Source organism: Odocoileus virginianus, chromosome 13 (genome assembly GCF_023699985.2).
Source record: "Odocoileus virginianus isolate 20LAN1187 ecotype Illinois chromosome 13, Ovbor_1.2, whole genome shotgun sequence".
NCBI classification, from domain to species: Eukaryota; Metazoa; Chordata; class Mammalia; order Artiodactyla; family Cervidae; genus Odocoileus; species Odocoileus virginianus.
The window spans coordinates 30220759-30243530 of record NC_069686.1 but is presented as its reverse complement, the minus strand read 5'-3'; the positions used below and the strand labels follow the sequence as shown (position 1 = coordinate 30243530).

At 35.9% G+C, this 22772-nt stretch overlaps 1 protein-coding gene across 2 annotated transcripts in view; it reads right to left on the bottom strand.

The window, feature by feature from the left end:
- The window catches only part of ACVR1C (activin A receptor type 1C), an 85957-nt gene that overhangs the window by 42798 nt on the left and 20387 nt on the right, over positions 1-22772 (bottom strand). For both annotated transcript variants that reach the window (XM_020900411.2, XM_070476175.1), the window contains exon 2: positions 13878-14108. In XM_020900411.2, the coding sequence (XP_020756070.2) occupies positions 13878-14108 (231 nt within the window). The remainder of the gene's footprint in view (positions 1-13877; positions 14109-22772) is intronic.

Here is a 22772-nt window from a genome sequence, read left to right as displayed (position 1 = left end):
AGGCGGTAAAGAACCTGTCTGCAATGAATGAGACTGAGTTTGATCCCTGGGTCAGGAAGATCCCCTGTAGAAGGAAATGGCCACCCACTCCAGTGTTCTTGCCTGGAGAATTCCATGGACAGAGGAACCTGGCAGGCGTCCATGGGGTCACAAAGAGTCAGACACAACTGAGCAACTAACACTTTCGCTTTTACTTTCATTTTCATTCTTCAATGATACATTTCTATAAAGAAATTAGATAGTAATTACTCAAGGAATATTTTTTTTTTAAGTCAATCTTTTCCGTAAGAAAAAATGAAATTTCCTTGGAAACAGCACCCAATCTCATAGCAGAGAGCATTGTTCAGAGAAAGCACTTAAAATATTGACGGTGAAGGAAAAGTTACACTTCTCTGTCTTAAAGTTCCAGCTAATATAATTACTCCTACAGATAACACGAAAGCAGGAGAAGGGGACGACAGATGATGAGATGGTTAGATGGCATGACCGACTCAATGGACACGAGTTTGGGTAAACTCCGGGAGTTGGTGATGGACTGGGAGGCCGGGCGTGCTGCGGTTCATGGGGTCGCAAAGAGCCGGACACGACTGAGTGACTGAACTGAACTGAACAGATAACACATTCACACAGAGCAGCTTGTTCACTTGAAAAGACTGACATTGAGATAATGATATTTTAAGTCAGTTCAATGTCTGTATATTATAATGACCCCCAAAAGTATTTGAATAAACAGGTAATAGTATTTACATGATTGAGAAGAATATGGCTTATATAATGTAAAATCCTCAATTTAGGATTGCTTATAAATTTCACTTTCAATTTCCTATTATATCCCTATGAAGAAAATTTCATAATTAAAATCAGTGTACTTGTTCCTTGAGATAAAAAATGCTTCCATATTAATCTCTTAGAGCAAAAGTTTGACTTTTTGTATGCTTACATTTCACATGCTTTCCAAAATGCAAAAATTATAGCATCTTTCAGTTTATGGGGAAAAAAATATGCCTGTCTGGCACACCTGTCAGGTGTGGGTGAGTCCTCAGAGAATGAGCTACAAATGGATTTGTTGATGTGATGGCAGAACAATTCCACAAGGGGTCCCATGAGTATTTCTCAGCATGTCCTGTCACCTTACACTGCCTAGAGCTATGAATTTATGTTTAAAATAGAAAACCATAAAAGTTAAGAGACATCAATGGGTTTCTTTAAAGGAATTAAGATAAGGAGACTTTTCAACTCCCCAAAGAATAATACTTGGTATCTGAGTCTGCAAAATTTTATAATTATAACATGCTTTAAACTTATTAATTTTTGATAAATTCAATTCTAATGTTTCGGCACTTTTTCTTCCTTTAAATGTAATCCTTCAGTTTGGTTTCAATAAGTCTAATTTAGACATGTACCTAATCAATATGCATTGTTCATCCACCCTAGGTTATATAAATAACAAATTGTTCTTTTTTTCTTTACACAACTGAGAACAGGAAGGTGAAAACTGTACTGAGGTTAAGAAAGTACCCACATTTTAAAGTTATGCACAAATTTTCTGTATTGAAACTAATTATTTAAATTAGTCAAAAATACAATAGTATTAAAATAGTGTACTGAAATCCAAAAGGAAAAATCAGAAATTCTTATTACATTTACCCTTTAAAGCACTGTGTGTTTTGGTAGCAAAATAGGAACAAAGACACTCAGAACTTGAATGCTTTGCTGAATAGTCTATTTCCATATGAAGGTTGGTAATTAGTGCACGCATAAACTAAATAGCAAGTCTTATAAAAATTAACCCTATAAATAACAGGCTTCTCTAGCCCAGGTTTCCTGACCTTATCCTGGATGAATTTTCATGACAGTTTTAGTGTGCTCTTGATGCCATTTGACATCACCACTATTTCTCTGAGCATCTTTCTGATGTCACCTACAGTCACCAAAAATCATTTCTGCTACAAATCACAATGCAACACAGCTATGAAAGAAACAAGCAACAAAATATGATTCCTTCATGTAGGAAAAGATATGTTTTAATAACAAGAAAAGAAACTCAGACATAAAATTGTATTAAACAGAATAACTAGACTATTAAAATAGAAAATATACTAAACGACTGAAAGTAGGAACTCTAAAAGTGAACGTTGCTCAGTCTCCTCCGACTCTTTGCAACCCCATGGAGTGTAGCCCGCCAGGCTCCTCTGTCCATGGGGATTCTCCAGGCAAGAATACTGGAGTGGGTTGCCATGCCTTCTTCCAGGGAATCTTACCAACCCTGGGATCGAAAAACGTCTCCCTCATTGCTGGCAGATTCTTTACCACCTGAGCCACCAGGGGAGCCCAAGGTTACCAGGATAGACGCTCAGTAAGTACTGAACGAGCGAATGAATGAACAAGGAAAGCTCATGCCCAATAAGGAAGCCAGTCACTTCTGTCTCAGCCGTCTGATACCAAGAGGGAGACTTCAAGGATGCCAGATCTTCTGATTTTTAGTCTATGGAATTTTTCTAGGCCAGAATACTAGAGTGGGTAACCTCCCCCTTCTCCAGGGGATCTTCCCAACCCAGGGATCATACCCAGGTCTCATGCATTGCGGGCAGATTCTTTACCAGCTGAGCCACAAGGAAAGCCCAAGAATACTGGAGTGGGTAGCTTATCCCTTCTCCAGCAGACCTTCCTGAACCGGGAATTGAACCAGAGTCTCCTGCATTGCAGGTGGATTCTTTACCAACTGAGCTATCAGGGAAGCCCCAAGATAAGCCAGATATCTATATTTTTATATTACAACTCAATGTTTAACATTGTAAAGAGATTCACTTTTTTCCTACAAATTATATACATCAAATGAAAGCTGTCTGTAGGTCAGATACAACCCATAAGTAGGTAGAACTCTGGATGACTTGTTTTGCTGTTTCTATATTCACTAAAACTGGGTTTAGCTAGTAATGACAGAGGAAGCTATACAGAAATTTCCTTTTCTCTCTCATGTAAAAGAAATTTGAAGATGGGCAGTTCAATGTTTGGGACCCCCTGGTGGCTCATCAGTAAACAAACCCACCTGCAAGGCAGGAGACACAGGTTCAATTCCTGGGTGGGAAGATCCCCTGGAGAAGGAAATGGCTACCCACTCCAGTATTCTTGCCTGGAGAATGCCATGGACTGGGGAGCATGGCGGGCTACAGTTCTTGGGGTCACAAAAGAGTCAGACATGACTTAGAGACTAAACAAGAAGAGTCCAGTGCTAGCAGGTTGGCTCCATGAAGTTCTGGTCATGCTCCTATTATCTCCCCTATTTCCATCCCTGTGGTGTACTCATTATCCTCATGGTACAAGCAAGCTGCTGTATTTCACCCTTTACCTTCAGGCAGCATGATGGAAGATGGCATCATAAGGTGCTAGTTGTGCTTTAAATGAGTCTTTTCAGAAGTTCTAAAACACTGCCAGAACTTAGTCATATGGCCACACTTACCATTAAGAGTAGCTCAAAATACTGTCAGTTAGGTGGACAGCCACACACCCATCTAAGTCTAGGTTCTGCTACTAAATGGGTATTGGAGGAAACTAGATGTCTTTGAAACATAGCCTTTGTAAACTTTGAGCCGTTAGATTTTTTCCATTAAAAAAGAACACATGTGCAGCAAAACAGACAGCATAAAAATTTATAAGGAAAGAACTGAATAATGTCCTTAGCCTGGTAGCTCTCCAATATCAACTCCACATGTTAAGAAAATGTGTAAGTTTTGTAAATTCACCCATTGTCAAAAGTTACTTTGAAACTGAATGTTTTGCTCTTCTTTTGTTGTGAAATATAACAAATACACAAAAAAGTGCATATAATATATACGTACAGCATATAATTATAAATCCCCATACATCTCTGGTCCCCTTATCCCTTCCCTGTTTCCCACTCAAGAGATAACTCACATGATCAGATCCTTTCCCATCCCCCAGGGTATCATCCTGATTTGGGGAAATAATCATTTCTCTGTCCTTATACTGTCTTTCCCAGAATCCCTTTTCCTATACTGTTACAGGTTAAAGTTGGGATATTTGCATGTGTTGCACTTTGCTCAGTCGCTCAGTCCAGTCTGACTCTTTGAGACCCCATGGACTATAGCACGCCAGCCTCCTCTGTCCATGGGGATTCTCCAGCAAGAATACTGGTATGGGTTGCCATGCCATCCCCCAGGGAATCTTCCCAACCCAGGGATCGATCCCAGGTCTCCCACATTGCAGGTGGATTCTTTACTGTCTGAGACACCAGGGAAGCCTGGGATATTTGTGTATAATGTTCATAGATGAGAATGACTTGCTATTTCTTTTTTCATACTGTCTTTTTGGGTTTTGATATCAAAGTTATGCACAGAATGGGTTAAGGAGTGTTTCCTATTTGTGCATGGTTTGGAGGAGTTTGTGTAATAATTACACAATTATCTATTCCTGGAAATTTAGCAGAATTTTGCGGTAGAACTTCTTGGGCTTTGAAATGTTCCTTACAGATATGTCATAAGACTATTATAATTTATGTTATAATTTTCTAAAAGTTAGGTTGTTCATAAATCACGTTGTTTCAGCCTCATGTAGTCTCACTGTTTTTTTTTAATCTATTTATTCTATTACCAAGACAATGGTATATTAAAATCTCCTTCTGAGATCATGGACTTCTCTATTTTTCCTCATACATCTGTAAATATTTTCTCTATTTCTGAGACCATATTCTTAAGTACACAGAAATTTTAATTTATTAAGAATCCCTTGTAAATTGAAACTTTAATCATTAAAAAGCGATCTCTTTTAACTCTAGTAATATTTTTTGCATTGAAGTTAATTTTATCTGCCACTAATAGAAATGTCAACATTTTTATGTAATATATGCATTGTATATTAATGCACATATATCACATATATGTATATCAAAGCACATATCAACTTTCTTATGCTTTCCTCTAATTATCATCCTCTCTTCCATATTTTCCATTATGTATTCTCTATATTACTGCATATAAAATAGTTTCTTCTGACCCGTATTTCAGATCCCTAATTCTCTCTTCAGTTGTTGTTATACCAATTGTTGTTAAACCTATACATTAAGTTTCTAATTTTTGTTACTGTATTTTTAATTTTAAAAGGTTTTCTTCTTTTATTGTTCAAATCTACTAGTCCATTTTTTTTTTTTTTACAATTTCCTGTTCTCTAAGAAATGTCTTAAATTTTCCTTTTGCTTCTTTAAACTTAGAAGAATAGGTGCTCTATGATTATTGTCTGATAGCTCCTACATATGAAAACCTGTGCTCTCTTCGCCAGCGGAATTGAATTGACTTGAACCCCTGTGAGCTTGGAGTGCTTGCTCTTCATCATGTACTTCTCATGTCCTTGCAAAAGTGTTTGTGTGTGTCTCTCTGAGACCTAATATTAAAGGACATTTCTCCAGAGAGTCTGAACTTTCTTCTGGCAGGCCCCTGGGGACACTATTAATCTGGGTCTTTTTTTTTTTTTTTTTTTTTAAGTTTTTCTTCTGGAGAGTATCACTGGAGGAATGGAAACTCAGGTGTAAAATCTATGTGATGGCTAGGCTATGTCCACACCTTCCCAAGAATAAGGTTTGGGGTTTGTTTTAAAGTTGTTTGTCTTTGTTTTTCTTTCCCCCCTGTTCTGCTTAGTAATAAATCCAAGCCTCCTCCCTGGGGTTAAAAGGAGATGAATTTACATCCCTTCTAAACTGGCAGTAAGGAAAGAGACCTTTGATATTTCTGCTAAATATGGCGGTTTCTATTAGACGACCCAAATTGAGCCAACCATGCTTTTTCACTTTTCTCTGAGTCTTGAGATTGCTAGTAGCAAAACCCAACATTTCCCTTGCTAGAAAAAGCAGATATGCAGGAGGAAAAAATGTTCCAAATAAGAGTATCAGAAAGTTAGATAATGATACCTTAAACAACGATGATGTTCACTGATTCTCATGAAAAGAAAACTGAAAGAAGGCTGTTGACATTGTTGAGTCTATATGTTAACAAATCAAAGAAAGAAGCTATTTCCAGATTTCTTATCATGTTGAGGCTGTGAACTCCTTCATTGGTTAAGATATTATCTAAGTGTCTGAAACTTTTAGTTGAAAACATTCTCCTTTAATTTTTACCAATCCAATGAGTGGAAAAAAATGGTATGTTACTTCAATTTGCATCTCCCCAACATTTATTTTTTCAGTACTTGATCATCTTTTCAATACTTGACCACTTTGAATATTTTCTTCTATAAAATTTCTGTAAAATGTGGTTTTTGCCCATTTTTTTTCATTTACCTCTCTCTTTCCTCCCTCTTTTCACTCTTGCCATCCACATGGATACACACACAAACACACACACACAGAGGCTCATTATTTTTTAAATAGTTACCTTTTTTCTAGTCATATATAATACAAATATTTCTATCCCATATTTCATTTATCTTTGGTTTCACTTATGTTGTCTTTTATTATTCATTTTTATTTTAGTTTCCATGTAGTCAATTATGTCTTTTCCTTTTATAACAGTTGGATTTCCTGTCTTATTTAAAACAGCTTCCATACTGTAAAGTCATAAAAATCTTTTTTTCCTAAATTTTCCTCTGACATTTAAATTGTTTTATGTTTCACAATTAGATATTTAATCAAGCTGTAATTTATTTTTGTATATGGTATGACACTGTGGTACAGCCCTGTCTTCTTCCAGATGGATAGATAATTACGCCAGCATCATTTCAAAAATAAACCACCATGGAATTTCCACTTCTGCCAAGTTACACTTTAGATGTCCACAGAAGCCCTTCTTAGTACAGCATACACAAAAATGCTGAATAAAATACAAACGAAAAACTTTTTTCTATTATATGATTAACCTGGTAGGGAAATAAATTAATTACTCAGCAACCAAAAATAAAATTCAGATCCAAAGATATCTGAGCACTCGGATGGCCATTTACCCTGGAGGCGTCTGCCAATCCTTGGCAGTTAAGTGCTTGGTTTATCAGACTATATCACAAGATCAGGAGCTAAAACATGGTTCCTGAAATCACAAAAGGTCAGATCAGAGATCCTAGTATAAATCAGTCAAATATGAACGGTATTACATTGAAAATAAAACAAAATAGAAAATCTTCTGCGGAGAGACACTGGGTCTATATTCATCTATTTGTTTGTCTCAATCTTCACTTTCAGTCGAACAGGAAAAAAAAAGCTCTTCACCATAAGTGTGCATCTATATAGGCATACTTAGAGCCAGAATTCATGCTATATGTTGGCAAAAAAAAAAAATAATAATCAAAACACTGAATAGATTTCAGTTGGTAGCACCTCCAGATACCTGGCAGAAGCTAATATAAATCTCCTCTGGAGGAATATATTTAAAAATAGGCCTCAAAAGTTTCCTCCAGATATGATTCTCAAAATATGAGCTCACAATCAAAAAATTACAAAACACACAAGAAAAGTGGCCAACCAAGAATAGAAATGAGCAGATTCAAATTCATAGAAGCTGTAATTATTAAAATGATCAGAGACTCCAATATTAGAAAATATAGGGAAAAGAGTTTAAGCAGCTTGAAGAATAAATACAAAAGGCCCAACTTAAACTAAATCAGTGAAGAAACTGTGGAATTTATTAGAGAGCTCACAGACAGAACCCATTATAGGGACACACACCCAAAACATCTCTTGGAACTTTAACAAAAAAATGGAACTTTTTCACTTATTATTTGTTTTTTCACCCTATAAACAACCTCTCTCCCCCATCCTCTACCCAAAAAGGACACATTTGGGTAAATAAGTCCTTTTTTTTTTTTTATTGAAAGGGAAATATTCTTTAAGAGTTAAGAATACATCATTTACTTTTGAAGCTGAATTTTTCCTGCCAAAGTGAATTCTCTCTTAATTTCAGAGGAAGTTGTGAATGGACAATCTGCATGAGTTACCATGAAAGAAATTTAATAAAGCCTGAGAAATACTAAATCTAAAGTCACTGGAGTCAGGGCAAGACAAGCAGCATCTGGAAAGGTGGGTAGATATTTTTGGAGTTTAAGAGTTATTTTTATCTGATCTAAAAATAAACAGTAATGAGAAATTAGGTTACACTACATAAAATATGTTTCTCTTGCTTAATTGATTTGCATTGCCTGTATTTAATTATAATTTTTAAATATATTTGGTATGCTGCCTAATGAAAATAATAACATATTTGCTATTAGTAGACACATGAACTCCAAGCACTAGTCAAAACACAACTGTTTTTGGAAATGGTTGTTGGCTTTCAAGTTTATATAAGAAAAAACCCTCTAAATATTTGTGATAATAGTTGAACTTGAAGGTCACTCTGGTGACATCAAATATATCTAACAGAATAAGCTCCAGGGAAACAAGCAATTTTTTCTAATGTTATATGTCTACCAAACTATAAAATTACTTCTATCAAAAAACTTAACTCCTAAGGATTAAACCTGCATGCAATGTCAAACAAAGAAGTACTTTTTTAAGGGCAAGTGATTGAATTTTATGTGATCTAAATCAAATCTTGGTTACAATGATCCAAATTAATTTGACTTTAATCCAATTTAGTATTAAAAATGAATGTGTAAGGTCTTAAAAGGCCATTTAAGAAAAAAACATTGTAAATTAAAATAGTAACTAGATTCTTAATACCAACAGATTGTTGAACTAGTAAATTAAAATAACAAATGTCCTCACTGCATTTTAAATTACTACATTTTAAATATCAACTAAGCAGGGTTTCTTAAACTGTAAACATGTAAACAACTTGTGGGATATGATTAGAATTTTTACTTAATGAAAGTTCATGGAGTACTTTGCACATTGTACAAGTAAGAATATTTTGTAAAATTCTTATTTCAGATATGTGTGCCTATGGGGGAAATTATACAAAATGTGTTTCTGTGTGTCACAATGGAAACCCGTACGAAAGCTACTAGTTTAAGAAGAATTAGAATCAAACACTTAAAAGGATTTTAGGAGGGCAAGAGTTTGTGGCTACAGACTTCCAGGTACTGAGTTATAAGGACACCATCAGGAAGAAAAAATGGGGAGAAAAAAGTCACAAGATGTATTCAGGGTAGGAATTTTGTCACAAAGAAATATAGCAAGAGCTCAATCATCATAAGCAGGACTCAAGGACAGCTGAACCACGACAAGAGTAGTCACTATGTCTACACCAAGTCAGCTAGCCAGAAATGGCCTCACAGTCTGGGGTGATGGCTGAAAGAGCCAGGAGGCAAGGACCCACTTGGTTTTCAGCTGCAACTGAAAAGAGAAGCCCCAGATTTCCTCTCGATGTTTTCTTCTACTATTTTACTCATGAATGTGATGCAGTGTATTAAGTACCGTAGAAATGTCACACTGTCTGCTTTTCAGAGCACGTTTATACATTTCATATATATGTGATCACAGTTGAAATTGGTAAATCCTCTTTAGGCAAAGCAGGGGCTATCAACCACACTTAATGATGACACAAAAGCAGCAAAGTTGCTGGCGCTGGCTGTGTCACTGCTCAGTCTGAGGGTTCCCAACTCCCCCCCAACGCTGCTGTTCCAAACACAGCTAATAACCTTTCAGCGCTACCACACAGAGAGAACAATCCAATCCAAGATGACTGCACATGCAGTCCTACTCAACTGAATGTCAATTTACCATACCAAGTCACTAAAAGAAACAAATTCTTAGTTTATGAACAGAAATTTGATATCATTAAATGTCAAAAAGCACTTCTTTGTAGACAAATTAATTACTAGCATACATACCTTCCCAGTTATAAGTAGTCTTTGAAAATTAATCAAGGTAATCCATCATATCAGTAAAGAAGTCATGTTATAATCTCAATAAATCCATGAAAATACTTGAAAATATTAATATTCACTCATGATTTTTAAAAAGACTTTCCCCAAACTAGGAATAAAAAAATTTCCTCAGCTGATAACAATGGTCTACCAAAAAACAAAAACAACAAAACAGAAACAAATGGTCTACCAAAAAACCAAAAAACAAAAACAAAAAACTCGATGGTAAAAGAGTGAGGGAATTCCTCCTAGAACAGGAAAAAGACAAGGATATTTACTTTAACCACTCCCACTCGTCATCATATTGGTGAGCCTAGCCAAGGCAAAAAAAGCAAGAAAAAGAAATAAAATGCATAGAGATCAGAAAGGAAGATGTAAAATTGGCTGTACTCACAGACAAAAATATTCTGTATGTAGAAAATGTCAAAGAATTTTTTTAAAAGCTACTAGAATATGTTATTCTCATAAGTTTATAGGGTATAAGGTCAATATATAAAATTAATTTTATTTTCATATACTGGTAGTTAACATTTAGAAATTGAGATGTCAAAAATACCATTTATGATAGCATATAAAAACATGCAATACCTAGAGATGAATCCAAGCAAAATATGTGTAAGATGTGTTTTCTAATAACTACAAGACACTAAGAGTAACTGAAGTAAAACTAAATAAGTGGAAAAACATACTATGTTCATGGATCAAAAAAGTTAATATTGTTACCTGACTATTTTCTCCAACTAATCCATACTCAACTCAATCTAATAAAAATTTCAGCATTGTATTTTTATGAAAGTTTTCAAAATGATTCTAAAATTTATTTTTTCCACTTTTTCTTTTTTTGGCTGTGCAACGGTATGCCAGAGTTCCCTGACCAGGGATCAAACCTGTGCACCCTGCAGTGGACTTCCAGGGAAGTACCAATTCTAAAATGGAAATGCAAATAACTTAGGATAGCAAATCAACTTGAAAATGAACAAAGCTGAGAGGGTCTTATTATCTGATTTTAATACTTACTATAAAGCTATAATAATCAAGAAAGTTTCATAGTGGCATAACTATAGACATTTGAAGGCCAGAAATATGCCCATATACATATGGTCACTTTATTTTCAATCAAAAGGTCAAAGAAATTGAAAAGATGGATTTTGCAATAAATGATGCTGTGAACAACTTCAAATACACATGGGAAAAAATAAATATTTCACCTAACCTCACAAAATAAAAAAAATTAAATTTAAACTAAACATAGACTTAAATGTAAAAGCTGAAATGTTAAAATTCCTAGAAGAAGCCATAAAAGAAAATATTTATGACCTTTGGATAGATAAACATTTCTTAGGATATGAAATATATGAACCATTAATAATTTTTAAAAAAATAAAATGCATTTCATCAAATTTTGATCTACTCCCCAAAAGACACCTTCAAGGAAACAAAATGTCAAAATCCATAGAATGTGGGAAAATCATCATAATATACTTATCAGATAAAGGACTTGTATTCAGAATATATAAAGAACTCTTAAAGTCATCCATAAGAAGATAAATGAATTCTAATATGCAAAAGATTTGAAACTTTATAACGAAAGAAACATAAATGTCTAATATGCATAAGAAAAAAATAATTTAACATGATTAACCATTAAGGCAATGCAAATGAAAACCACAAGGAAATACCACTACACAATCACTTGAATATCTACAATTAAAAAGACTGATTATACTAAGTGCTGGAAAAATATGAACCAACTGGAACTATCAGACATTTCTACTGGGGATATAAAGTGGTACAAGCAATTTGAAAACTATTTGGGAGATTAGATTTAAAAATTAAACATACAGTTATCAAATGATCCTTCAATTCTACTCTTAAATATTTTCTCAAGAGAAGGTGATATATTTCCAAAGACTTGTACTCAGTTGTTCAGCAGCTTTATTAACAACAGCCCCCAAATGGAAACAACCTGAACACCCATTGTGGATGGGTGTTTAAAAAGAACAAAGCAAAACCTACAAAGGGATACTACCCAACAGTTCAAAGGTAACAAGCTGCATGAATGAATCTCAAAAACAGGATGAATGAAAGAAGCCAAGTGCAAAATAATCTCCTCCATAGGACTCCTCTGATGTGAAACTCCAGGAAAAATAAATCTAATCTACAGGGATTAGAAAATCTGTTTCCTGGCTTTGGTGAAAGTGGAGACTGACTGAGAACATTTTGAGGTAATAGAAATGTTGTGGCAGTTACAAAAATGTATGTGTCAAAACACATTGAACCATACACTTAAGATGTGTGCATTTCATTATATCTAAATTATACCTCAATAAAACTGTTTGTTTGTTGCATTTTTTTCTAAGAAAGGCTGGTTACCAACTAGACCTGAAGGTAGAATACAGGCATCTCAGTAGTTAGGTAGAATTTAGAGCTGAACTGGGAAGGATTCACATCCTGACTGCACTCAGTACCTTTAATTTGCACAACTGTATGTGAAATATTTTGTCCTCCTAGACATTTTGTTGCACAGTATTATCTTGCACCCCTACTGACTGGCAGAACATGTTCTTATGGATAATTATTTATTGAGAAGACACATTAAAGAGGTCACTGCCACAGACTAATATGGAGACTTTCCTTCCCCTCAGTCTTTTTGATCTTGGTCATGGGAAGAACAGCATCAAATATAGGGGATCTTCATGTCTCTAGTCTACCAAAACCAGGGAAGAAAGTATAAGGAAAATAAATTCTGGTATCACAATAGGTATCAGATGACTACCAAACCAAGGAAGTCTCTGGAATCTGAGACAGAATAATTGTGGTGTAAAATCTAAGATTCCTAGTAGCTTTCAGGGATGAAATATTCCAAGTATGACTTCTGAGGTTGTAACACATAGGATGATGCTTTAGAATAATGTTTCCCAAAGAATGAGACAAGTATCAAAGATGGTATATGAAATGATTTTATTGAAGTGGTAAACCAATATGATACTAAATAACATTAAATCACACAAGATTTTCTTCTCTGGTTCTCTTAGTTTTTCTGATTATGTATCAAAATGTCTCATTCATGTCAGTATGTTTTTAACATGACTATCTTCTCTTAAAAAGAAAATGTAAAATAGCTACCAGAAATACAGTCAGTACATTTGTTTGTTTATTTACTTAGCTATCTTCTATTTATGCCAAATAAACTTGTTTTTTGCATAAAGTAAATGTTCTCCAGTAAAAAAAAAGGAGCAGTTAATTTATTAATAATAATAATAATAAGTTAAAAATACTATAGTAGAATATGGTGATATATGAATATCTGAGACTGGATAACAGTACTTTCAAATGTTCATTTGTGAAGAAGAATATCTATCTTTGTATAGATACTAACATATTAAAGAAAATTTACTATCAGGACATTTTCATGTTATAAATTAGTTTTTAATTTGAATTCCTTACCTCTTTAATAGTCCCCCAAATTTCAGATTCCAGAAAAAAAGGCCAGATTAACATTTTTGTATCTTATAAATTAGGATGAAACTCCATGAAATTGTGGGAAAGGCAGCAATATATTCACACAATAATAGAGGGTCAAATTCTACTCTGTTTTTCTGCTAACAAGTGCTCTCACTTGAGTGTGGGCAGACAAAGAAGATATGCAGAAGGCATCCATGAAAAAAAGATTCTGTTTCCATAAATGTTGGCAATCTACTATTTTTAGTTGTGCTCTTTTTTCTCTTCTTTTTTCTTGGTATACATTTAAATTTCTTTCCTTTAAAAGGATACATAAAAGTTTATATTTTATTTTAGGTTCATTAATCACTTCAAAAAATACAATTCATGTGGACAGATTTCTTCAAAATTGTTATGCTGTTGTCAGTGTTTCGACAGTTCTTGTACAATTTTTTAAAAATCAACCTCAGCTAGGCTCTAGAGAATTTTAGCAAAAAAAAAAAAAAATAGAAAGAACTGTAAAACAGATTTTCTTATTTAAAGAAACATAAGACAGTTTGATTTCTATCATGCTTATAATTTCCCAAGAGTAAAATGAAATTTGGAATGAACAAAGATAAACCTTTTACCTGTTGGAAGGTGCAGTGTTATGTTGTTGCAAAAATCTGTGAAGCAGCATTCCGTTTTGGTAACATTGTTGGAACTATGACAGAAGACTTGTGCATTTAATTCTGGGAGAGAGACACAGGACTTGATCACCTGTTCCTTTCCATTGGTTAACATAACAGAAGCCCAACATGCTCCTTCTGTTTGGCAGGTAAAGTTTGAAGAGTCACACAAAAGACAAACACACTTCAAACCTGGAAAAGATAAGGCAAAATGCTTTAAGATGCAAAAGTTATCATGCAAAGAAATTCAATCTTAGTGAAAACTGAGACAGTTTAATAGCACTGGATAAAACATAACATGCTAAAGCTGTTACTGTCTCTCAGTCATGTGTTTTATCAAAAGCGTTGCCCAATCATCACTTATTGTTGCTTATATTTTTACAAGCAATCTTTTCAGTTGATACTATATTTTTAAACAATTTTCCCATCCTTGGTGTAAATCCCTCCTTTTTAAACTCAACCAGCTCATTCCTAAATCAATAGTTCCTATGAAATGCTAGGATACAGTAACACAGCAACCTAGAAGTGCAGTCCAGCATCATTTGTAGAGCATTTAAGCATTGTTTAAGGAGCTCACTATCCAAACAATCCAGTGTATTCTATTCATTTACAATTTCTCCTTTAAACTTTAAAGTCAATGTGCTAAAAACACAAATCTAACCGCAGATAGTCACAGCTTTAAAAAATTGTGTGACTTTACATTTATATTCTATGATATTTTAACAGTATTGTATTGTCAATTTTAAGGCATTGATGAGCCATTATACATCCCCCTTTTTACTAAAGAATACATCTTAGAATGAGACTCATTTGAATATAGACCATGACCTTCAGGCGAGTTTCTTTAATGAACACATCTATTCAATAGAGCAAAACATATCAATTGTAGAATGTAATAAATCTACATCAATAAAAATTAGACTTTGTTAATCTGTTCTCTTCACAAGTTTCCACAACATTCCCCACTTAACACACACACACACACACACACCCCACATTAACTCACATGATCAAAGTGGTAGAGTACATCTGTTCTGATATAAAATATCTATTATTATGAACAATCCAGTGGTTGTGAGTAACTTATTCAAATTTCATTTGAATTACTTTAAAATAGAACAGTGCTGAATAAGCCTTTTATACCATTATTTAATGAAGATTTTGTTAAATCACAACACCCCTCTGCAATATCTGAAAGTCCAATTTTTCCATCCAAACGTTTTTACTCAAATTAGTCTTGAAATTGTTAATTACTCAAATTGGAGCTGATTTTATACCTGTAAAATATGTGATACATTAATGGCTATTTTTATACTCAACTTCAAATGTCAATGTAAGCAATACAGATAATATTTCTATATAATTGCATATGTAAGAAAGAAAAAACACATATTGATCAATAGAAATTCTCTCTTCTTTTGATAATTTTTCTTGACCAGTAACCATTTTTATTATTACATACTAAGGGACTTACAATCATGAAATAAAATACCATTTTGTTATCAACACTGGGTCAAGCATAACAGGTTACTCTTCTATTTATATCACTGGTTATCAATATAAATAAATATAATCTTTTGTTGATATTTATGTGCTATGGTAGAACCTTATAATGTAGACTGACTGGGATTCAGTAGAACTAGATATATAAAATGTAGATGATTTGAAAATGTTTTAAGTCACTCTTCCTGAATAAAACAGAGCTCATATAATAAAGATCCATCCACCCAGGGATCTTCTGACAGTAGAATCTCTCTCTCTAGCATCTTCTGATTCAAATTTGACAGAGGCCTTCATATTTGGCTATTGCTTGCCTCCTCTGTGCCTCCATTTCCTTGTATGAAAGATAAGGGATTCCTCCTCATAGTGCTGTTATGGAAAATAAAATAATCTATGTGAAGCCCTTAGAATAATGCCTGATACCTAGAAAGCACTACGTAAGTTAGCAACTACTAATTACTATGCAATTAGTGACTATGTCTCATTTTACTGGAGGAGTTAGAGCTAGTTGTTCTATGAAACAATCAAAATACATTTGTAATTCATATAGGAATGACTGAATGAACTAGGTACACAGACCATTGGGAAAACGTTACAAGAAATGCATCTCCTTTCATACTGCCGAGTGAGTTGAACGTCCTCATTCTTTTAATGGCCCAGACTAGATCCCAGATGATGACACAGCAGGATGATCTGGTGATGGTATAGATAAAGAATTCAGGAAAATTTGAAGGTTCCAGTCCTAGCTCTATCACTCCCTTGCTGACTGACTTTGAAGAAGGTCTTTAACCTTACAGGATTTCAGTGGCTTCCTCTGAAAATGGGAAATGAACCAGGGGAGGGGCAGTAGGTCCAGAAATCCTGAAGTTTCACTGAGTATTATTTATCTTACAATTCTATTAAATTACAAATTATGGAAATTTACAATCACAAAATATGGAAAATTCTTTCAAAGTTAAAAAAACCTTCCCTACTGTGGTTATTCTTCAGTCTCATATTTTAAGAGTTTGAAGTTGGGAAGAATAAATCTCCCAACACATAGTCTCAAACCATTTGTTACTAAAAATGGTAGTAATATCAGAGTCTCCTTGAATTTTTTATTTCCAAGAGAAGTATAACCTGGAAATCAAGGCACGTAACTTAGGGATATGGGTCCATTGAGTGAACACAACCAGAAGGTATTCAGCAGCTAAACATATGCTAGTCTCATGTGTGCTTATCACTGCGTATAATTCCCAGTGCAACCATAGGAGTTAGTTGTCACTCTCCATTTTACAGATAATGAAATGAGGCTCAAAAAGATCAAGTGACTGAATTTATGTGGCAGTCATTAGACTACTTAAACAATGTTGTTTCTATCCTACCAAAGCTGATATCATTTTAAAAACAAGATGAGTACAAAAGCCATCTTCCCACATCACCAGTTTCTATCGATGGTAAATAAAATATAACTTCTTATAACATTTATATTTTATATATAAGAAAATAATATTTTACTTTTAGAATAAGATATAATTCTAATACAGCAAAACAAATTAAAATTACTTAACAATGGACAGTTGAGATTTTGATCTTTATTGTTCAAATAATCTGTTTAAACAAATTCTACCTACTTTTTGAGAGACAGGTGGTCAAATATCCTGTGCCTTACATCTAGTATAAATAACCTTACCTTTCAGTTGGTTTAAGTGTTTTAAGTGTAAGTTTCTAAGTATACCTAATCTAATACTTTCTCTTGGAAGCATTACTAGCTCCTTATAGAAATGATTATGTAATAGTTCTTATCAAGGAATAATGTAGATACTCACTGAATGTTTAACAGGCTATAAAAATATCCTCAGTTTAAAGTAAAAGGTACCAATCAGAAGAATAATACAGACCAAAGTGATACAGTTAAGTCATAGTAAGTGACATGCTTACTTTAAATCCTGCACAGTGGAAAACACTGACAAAGTTGAGAATTTATTGATGATAATGGCTTCAAACAATTGCTAAATGTCCTCATTTACTCCAAGTCAATTAGCTCTACTGTATATCACTGACACAGAACAAACAGCAAACTAAAAAGAACCTAAGATGTGTATCTAATACACAATCTACAACACAGTTAATCTTGCACATAGTGAATAGGTGGGAAATAAAGAATGCAAGACTCAACATAGAATTCTGGTGTTACCAGTTAAAACATAGGTTGCCATTAGAGACAAGACACATTCATATTTTGTTTTTTAAAAAATTGACGTTAATTGAGTCAATTGCACTAGAATATTCTACGATAGGATAATCTGTTAGCAGACAACAGGTCAGACTTAACATTTCTTTATTTTATACTTTCTCATTATACTGTACTTGAGTCATACGGAAAGTGATAGCAAATGAAGTTGAAGAAGAAGGTAATTACCCGTAATAAGGAGGCCTATTAGACTTTTCCCCACAAGGAAGATTGCACTTTTCTTGTGTCTCCTCCCACCCTTTTAATTATCCTCTTCTTCCCCCTTTTTGCCAATTAGTCTATAAAAGCCAAGACATCTGTTACCCACAAGACATCTGTTACCCACATGAAACCAAAGGATGTGAACATTCCTAATCAACCAGAAAATAAATGTTCATCCATATTTACACGTGAGGGCAAGCATACCCTGGCGTCTGGAAATGCAAAAACCATCAGATTACATAAAAGAACCAAGTATATCACTTGTGTTTGTGTGCTATTCTTACTAATAATATTCGGTGGGGAAATATTAGTTTTTTGAATTAGATACTATTTTCAATAAACTGATTTCCTACATTTGGTGGCTGTATGCTAACACATCTATTGGCCAGTGCCTTACCTAAATTTTTGATAACATGCACTTTCTTCTTTTCCAGAAATTAGTTGATTCAATGTCCCTAATTTGTGAGTTTGATATTAAACAAAATACTTTTTTAATTTAGAAAACTGTCTCAAGTTTGACCTGCTGCCTTTCATCATTTGCAAGCTTCTGAGTTAACAAAAGATTAATTTAAGCTCATCAGTGTGCTGAATATGAAAAGTATAGCAACAAGAAAGGAGCCAGGACAACCAGAACTGCTGTCTGCGAAATAAAGCTAGACAGGGTCAAAGGAAACCAGGCAGGGATCTGTCTTCCTTTTTTATTTCTTTTCAAATTTTTATTTTCTTGTCATGTGGTCATTTCAAAGTATTTGCTTTTCTTAATGGCAAGAAAGAATAGAGAAAGAAAGTAGCTTAATAAAATATTAGTTTAGTTTAGTGCTAAGTCACTTCAGTCATGTCCAATTATGTGCAACCCCATGGATTATAGCCCGCAAGGCTCCTCTGTCCATGAAACTCTTCAGGCAAGAATACTGGAGTGGGTTGCCATGTCCTTCTCCGGGGGATCTTCCCAACCCAGGGATCAAACCCACGTCTCTTACATCTACTGCTTTGGCAGGCAGGTTCTTTACTACTAGTGCCATCTGAGAAGTCCCAAATGCAAACTTTTTGGCCAAATGACTTTTCAGCCAAAATTCAACTTCTAGAATTCTATTTGACCAGATATAGCCAAAGAAATTCAGAACTCCTAAACTATTGTATACCAAACACAAAGGAAAATTATTCCTTTGTGCAAGTGGCTATTGTGTTCCCTGGTCTGAGAAGGAACGAAACTGAGAAGGAATGGAACTACCCTAACAGGAGAGATACCCAGGACAACTGCTTTCACCTCCAGTTGCAGGGTTCAATTTAAGAAGAGTCCAGTACATCTTGAATTCTAGTACTTGCTACTCAGAATATCCTTAGCCCCAAATCAGCACTAAATGAAACCTGAGGTTTCAGCCCACCTCTACCATAAACCACCTAAGTCTTCAGACAAATTTTTCAACCTCTCCACATCTTAGACTCCTCATCTGAAATATCATAAGGTCAGGAAGTAGATTAGAATATTTTTAGGTGGCTCAGACTAAAGAATCCACCAGCAATGCAAGAATCCTGGGTTCAATCCCTGGATCAGGAAGATCGCATGGAGGAGGGCATGGCAACCCACTCCAGTATTCTTGCCTGGAGCATCCCATAGACAGAGGAGCCTGGAGGGCTCCCTACAGTCCATGTGGTCACAAAGTCAGACACCACTAAGCGACTAACACACACAAAGACTCCTCCAGTTTTACAGCCCTCTGTTACTCTGAGCTCATTCTCAACTTAAGTAACTTCAGTGTTACCATATCTATGACAGAAAGGTGTCTGTCAGAAACATGAGCACCTGGTGAAGGACAGGTTTGCATTCCCATATTCACACACTGATATTTCAGTGGGTGAGCTGATCCTACCAGTTTATAATCCAACAAAACTTCTCCAGTCAATATTAAAGGTTATCTTGCCCTATATTTATCATATGAGAATCCATTTTTTTTCCAATGTCAACATGATATTTGGGAAAAGTAGAGGAAAGTTCAAAGCCTCTCTGAATTAGTATAGACATCAAGACTCGAGTAATCTCTAAAATCACAATATATACACAATTACAACTTTAGACTTTGACTATAAGTGGCTGGATGGCATCATCGACTCGATGGACAAGAGTGTGAGTAAACTCTGGGAGTTGGTGATGGACAGGGTGGCCTGGCATACTGCGATTCATGGAGTCGCAAAGAGTTGGACACAGCTGAGCAACTGAACTGAAATGAACTGATAATCATGTAATGAAGAAAAGGACTGACTCTATTTGGGGTCTCCCATAGCAAAGCATGTCAAAGAAAAGGTTGTTCCTAATCACAGGACACGTTTCTTCTGCTGACGTCCCATCTAATTCTGACTTAAGTTGAGAAGCTCTTTTTTTACTTTGGCAGCTTAAGTGGCTCTTTATCAAACTTTTATTTCAAGTCCTAAGGTCTGCACTGTCTTCTTAGGAGAAGAGTGACTCTCAATGGATTTCTATTACAATCCAATTACATTGAATAAAACAAAACCTACAACTGTTATTAAAACCTAATAGGCTAGAAAGTCTGGATTCTTCCAAATCCTTGAACGTCATTTCTTATAACTAAGCCTCCTAGACCCACTTGTCTCCATCTTATAGCTCTAAATAACAAGTTTCTTTCCCACATCATGACCTTGCCACTATGGAGTCAAAGTTCCTCCAAAAAAATTTAAAACAGAACTATCACGCGTGCGTGCTCTGTGCTAAGTCACTTCAGTTGTGTCTGACTCTTTGCAACCCTATGGACTATCACCCGCCAGGCTCCTCTGTCCATGGGATTCTCCAGGCAAGAATACTGGAGTGGATTGCCATGCCCTCCTCCAGGATGACTTCCTGATCTCGGGATGGAACCTGTGTCTCATTATGTCTCCTGCACTGGCAGGCAGGTTCTTTACCCCTAGAGCCACCTGGGAAGCCCAGAACTATCATATGATTAAGCAATTCCACTTCTGCATATTTATCCAAAGAAAACAAAAATACAAACATGAAAAGATATGTGTACCCCATGTTCACTGCAATGTTATTTACAATTGCCCAAACAGGGAAAGAACCTAAGTGTCCATAAACAGATGAATGGATAAAGAAAATGCAGTATACACACACAAACACACACTCTCACACACATTGAAATATTATTCAGCCATAATAAGAAATGAAGTCTTGCCATTTGTGACCAAGATGGACCTTGAACATTATGCTAAGTGAAAAAGGCAGACAGAGAAAGACAAACATATGATTTCATCTATATGTGGAATCTGAAAAAAAAAGTTTTCTTATAATACATGGTGATAAATGTAAACTAGATTTTTCTAAAGGGATATTGTATTAGTTAGGGTTTTCCAGAGATACAGAACCAGTAGAACATATATACACACACACATGTATACATATATCTATAGATATAAACATCTATATCTACAAACAGAGAGAGAGATTTAGTTTAAGAAACTGGCTCACTAGGTTGTGGAGGCTGACAATTCCAAATGTTCAGGTTAGGCCAACAGGAAGGAGACCCAGGGAAGAGTGGATGTTTCACCTCAAGTCTGAAGATGGTTTGAAGGCATAATTCTTTCTTCTGGAGACCTCAGTTTGTTTTCCTCATAGGCCTTTAACTGATTTGATAAGGCCCACCCAGTAAAGGAGAGTAATCTGCTTTACTCAGAGGCTATTGATTTAAATGTTAATCTCATCTTAAAAATAACTTCACAGCAATATCCAGACTGGTGGTTGACCAAAAATCTGGGTACCATGGTCTAGTCTAGTTGACTTGTGAAATTAACCATCACAAATATTTACTATGTATCAAACACCACGGTAAGAAAGGAGGTAGGGAGAAGAGCAAAAAGGCCATTCTCTAAATGAATGCCAGTGTTAAAGGACATTACTACAGTGTGCTAAATGGAGCCAGAGGTGGTGTACAGTGTATTAGGACACGGCGGCTGAATGTTACTTAATTCAGCAGGGGAGGGGGCAGGATAGACAGGGGAGGCTTCTTTGAGGTGAGTATTGAGGAGCACAATTATTCTTCACCATCTCCAGTCTCCCCACGACCCCCATCACCATCACCCCACCCCCATTGCCCCCACACACCCCTACCCCCGCCATTCAGAGTACCAGTCCCTCTCAGCAGTCCTCAAATTAGCTTCCAGTCAGTCCCACCAGCCTGGGGAAACCACGGGCAGTCCTCACCCACTGGACAGTGGGGAAATAGCTCTTCTTGTGGGGTGAAATACATGGGCACTAACTTGTCTCCCTTTACCAATACGTTCCTGCAACACCCACTCCGCAGATGGAACTCCATGCCCAGTCCAAGCATCTTGGCGTCCCGAGCACCACGCTCCCAGGGCCCTCTGGACTCTGCTAGTATCTGGGAAGGTTGGGTCACCCTCCCCAGCGTTGCAGTTTGGGGGTCGGAGCCCTCCCCCAGCGCAGGGCCCGGGAACTTCCACCTCCTGTCCTCCCCGGGGTCGCCGGGACCCGAAGGATGGTCAGCCGGGCCTTGGCGTGAGTGAATTCCGGACGGTGTCCGCTCAGCCTGGCTTCTCCCCCTGCCTGCCCCGAGTCTCAGTCCACAGATGCCTTCCCGGGGATCCCGGGTGCCACCTAGCGGCAGCAGAGAGAAGACGCCGACTACTTTTTACAGGAACCATTCCAATAGAAAGTACGAGCGTCTCAGGTGACGCTAGTGGTAAGGAAAGTGAAAGTCGCTCAGTCGTGTCCGACTCTTTGCAACCCCATGGACTAGTCCATGGAATTCTCTAGGCCAGAATACTGGAGTGGATAGCCTTTCTTTCTCCAGGGGATCTTCCCAACCCAGGGATTGAACCCAGGTCTATGGCATTGCAGGCGGTTTCTTTACCAGCTGAGCCACAAGTGGTAAGGAACCCGTCTGCAATGCAGG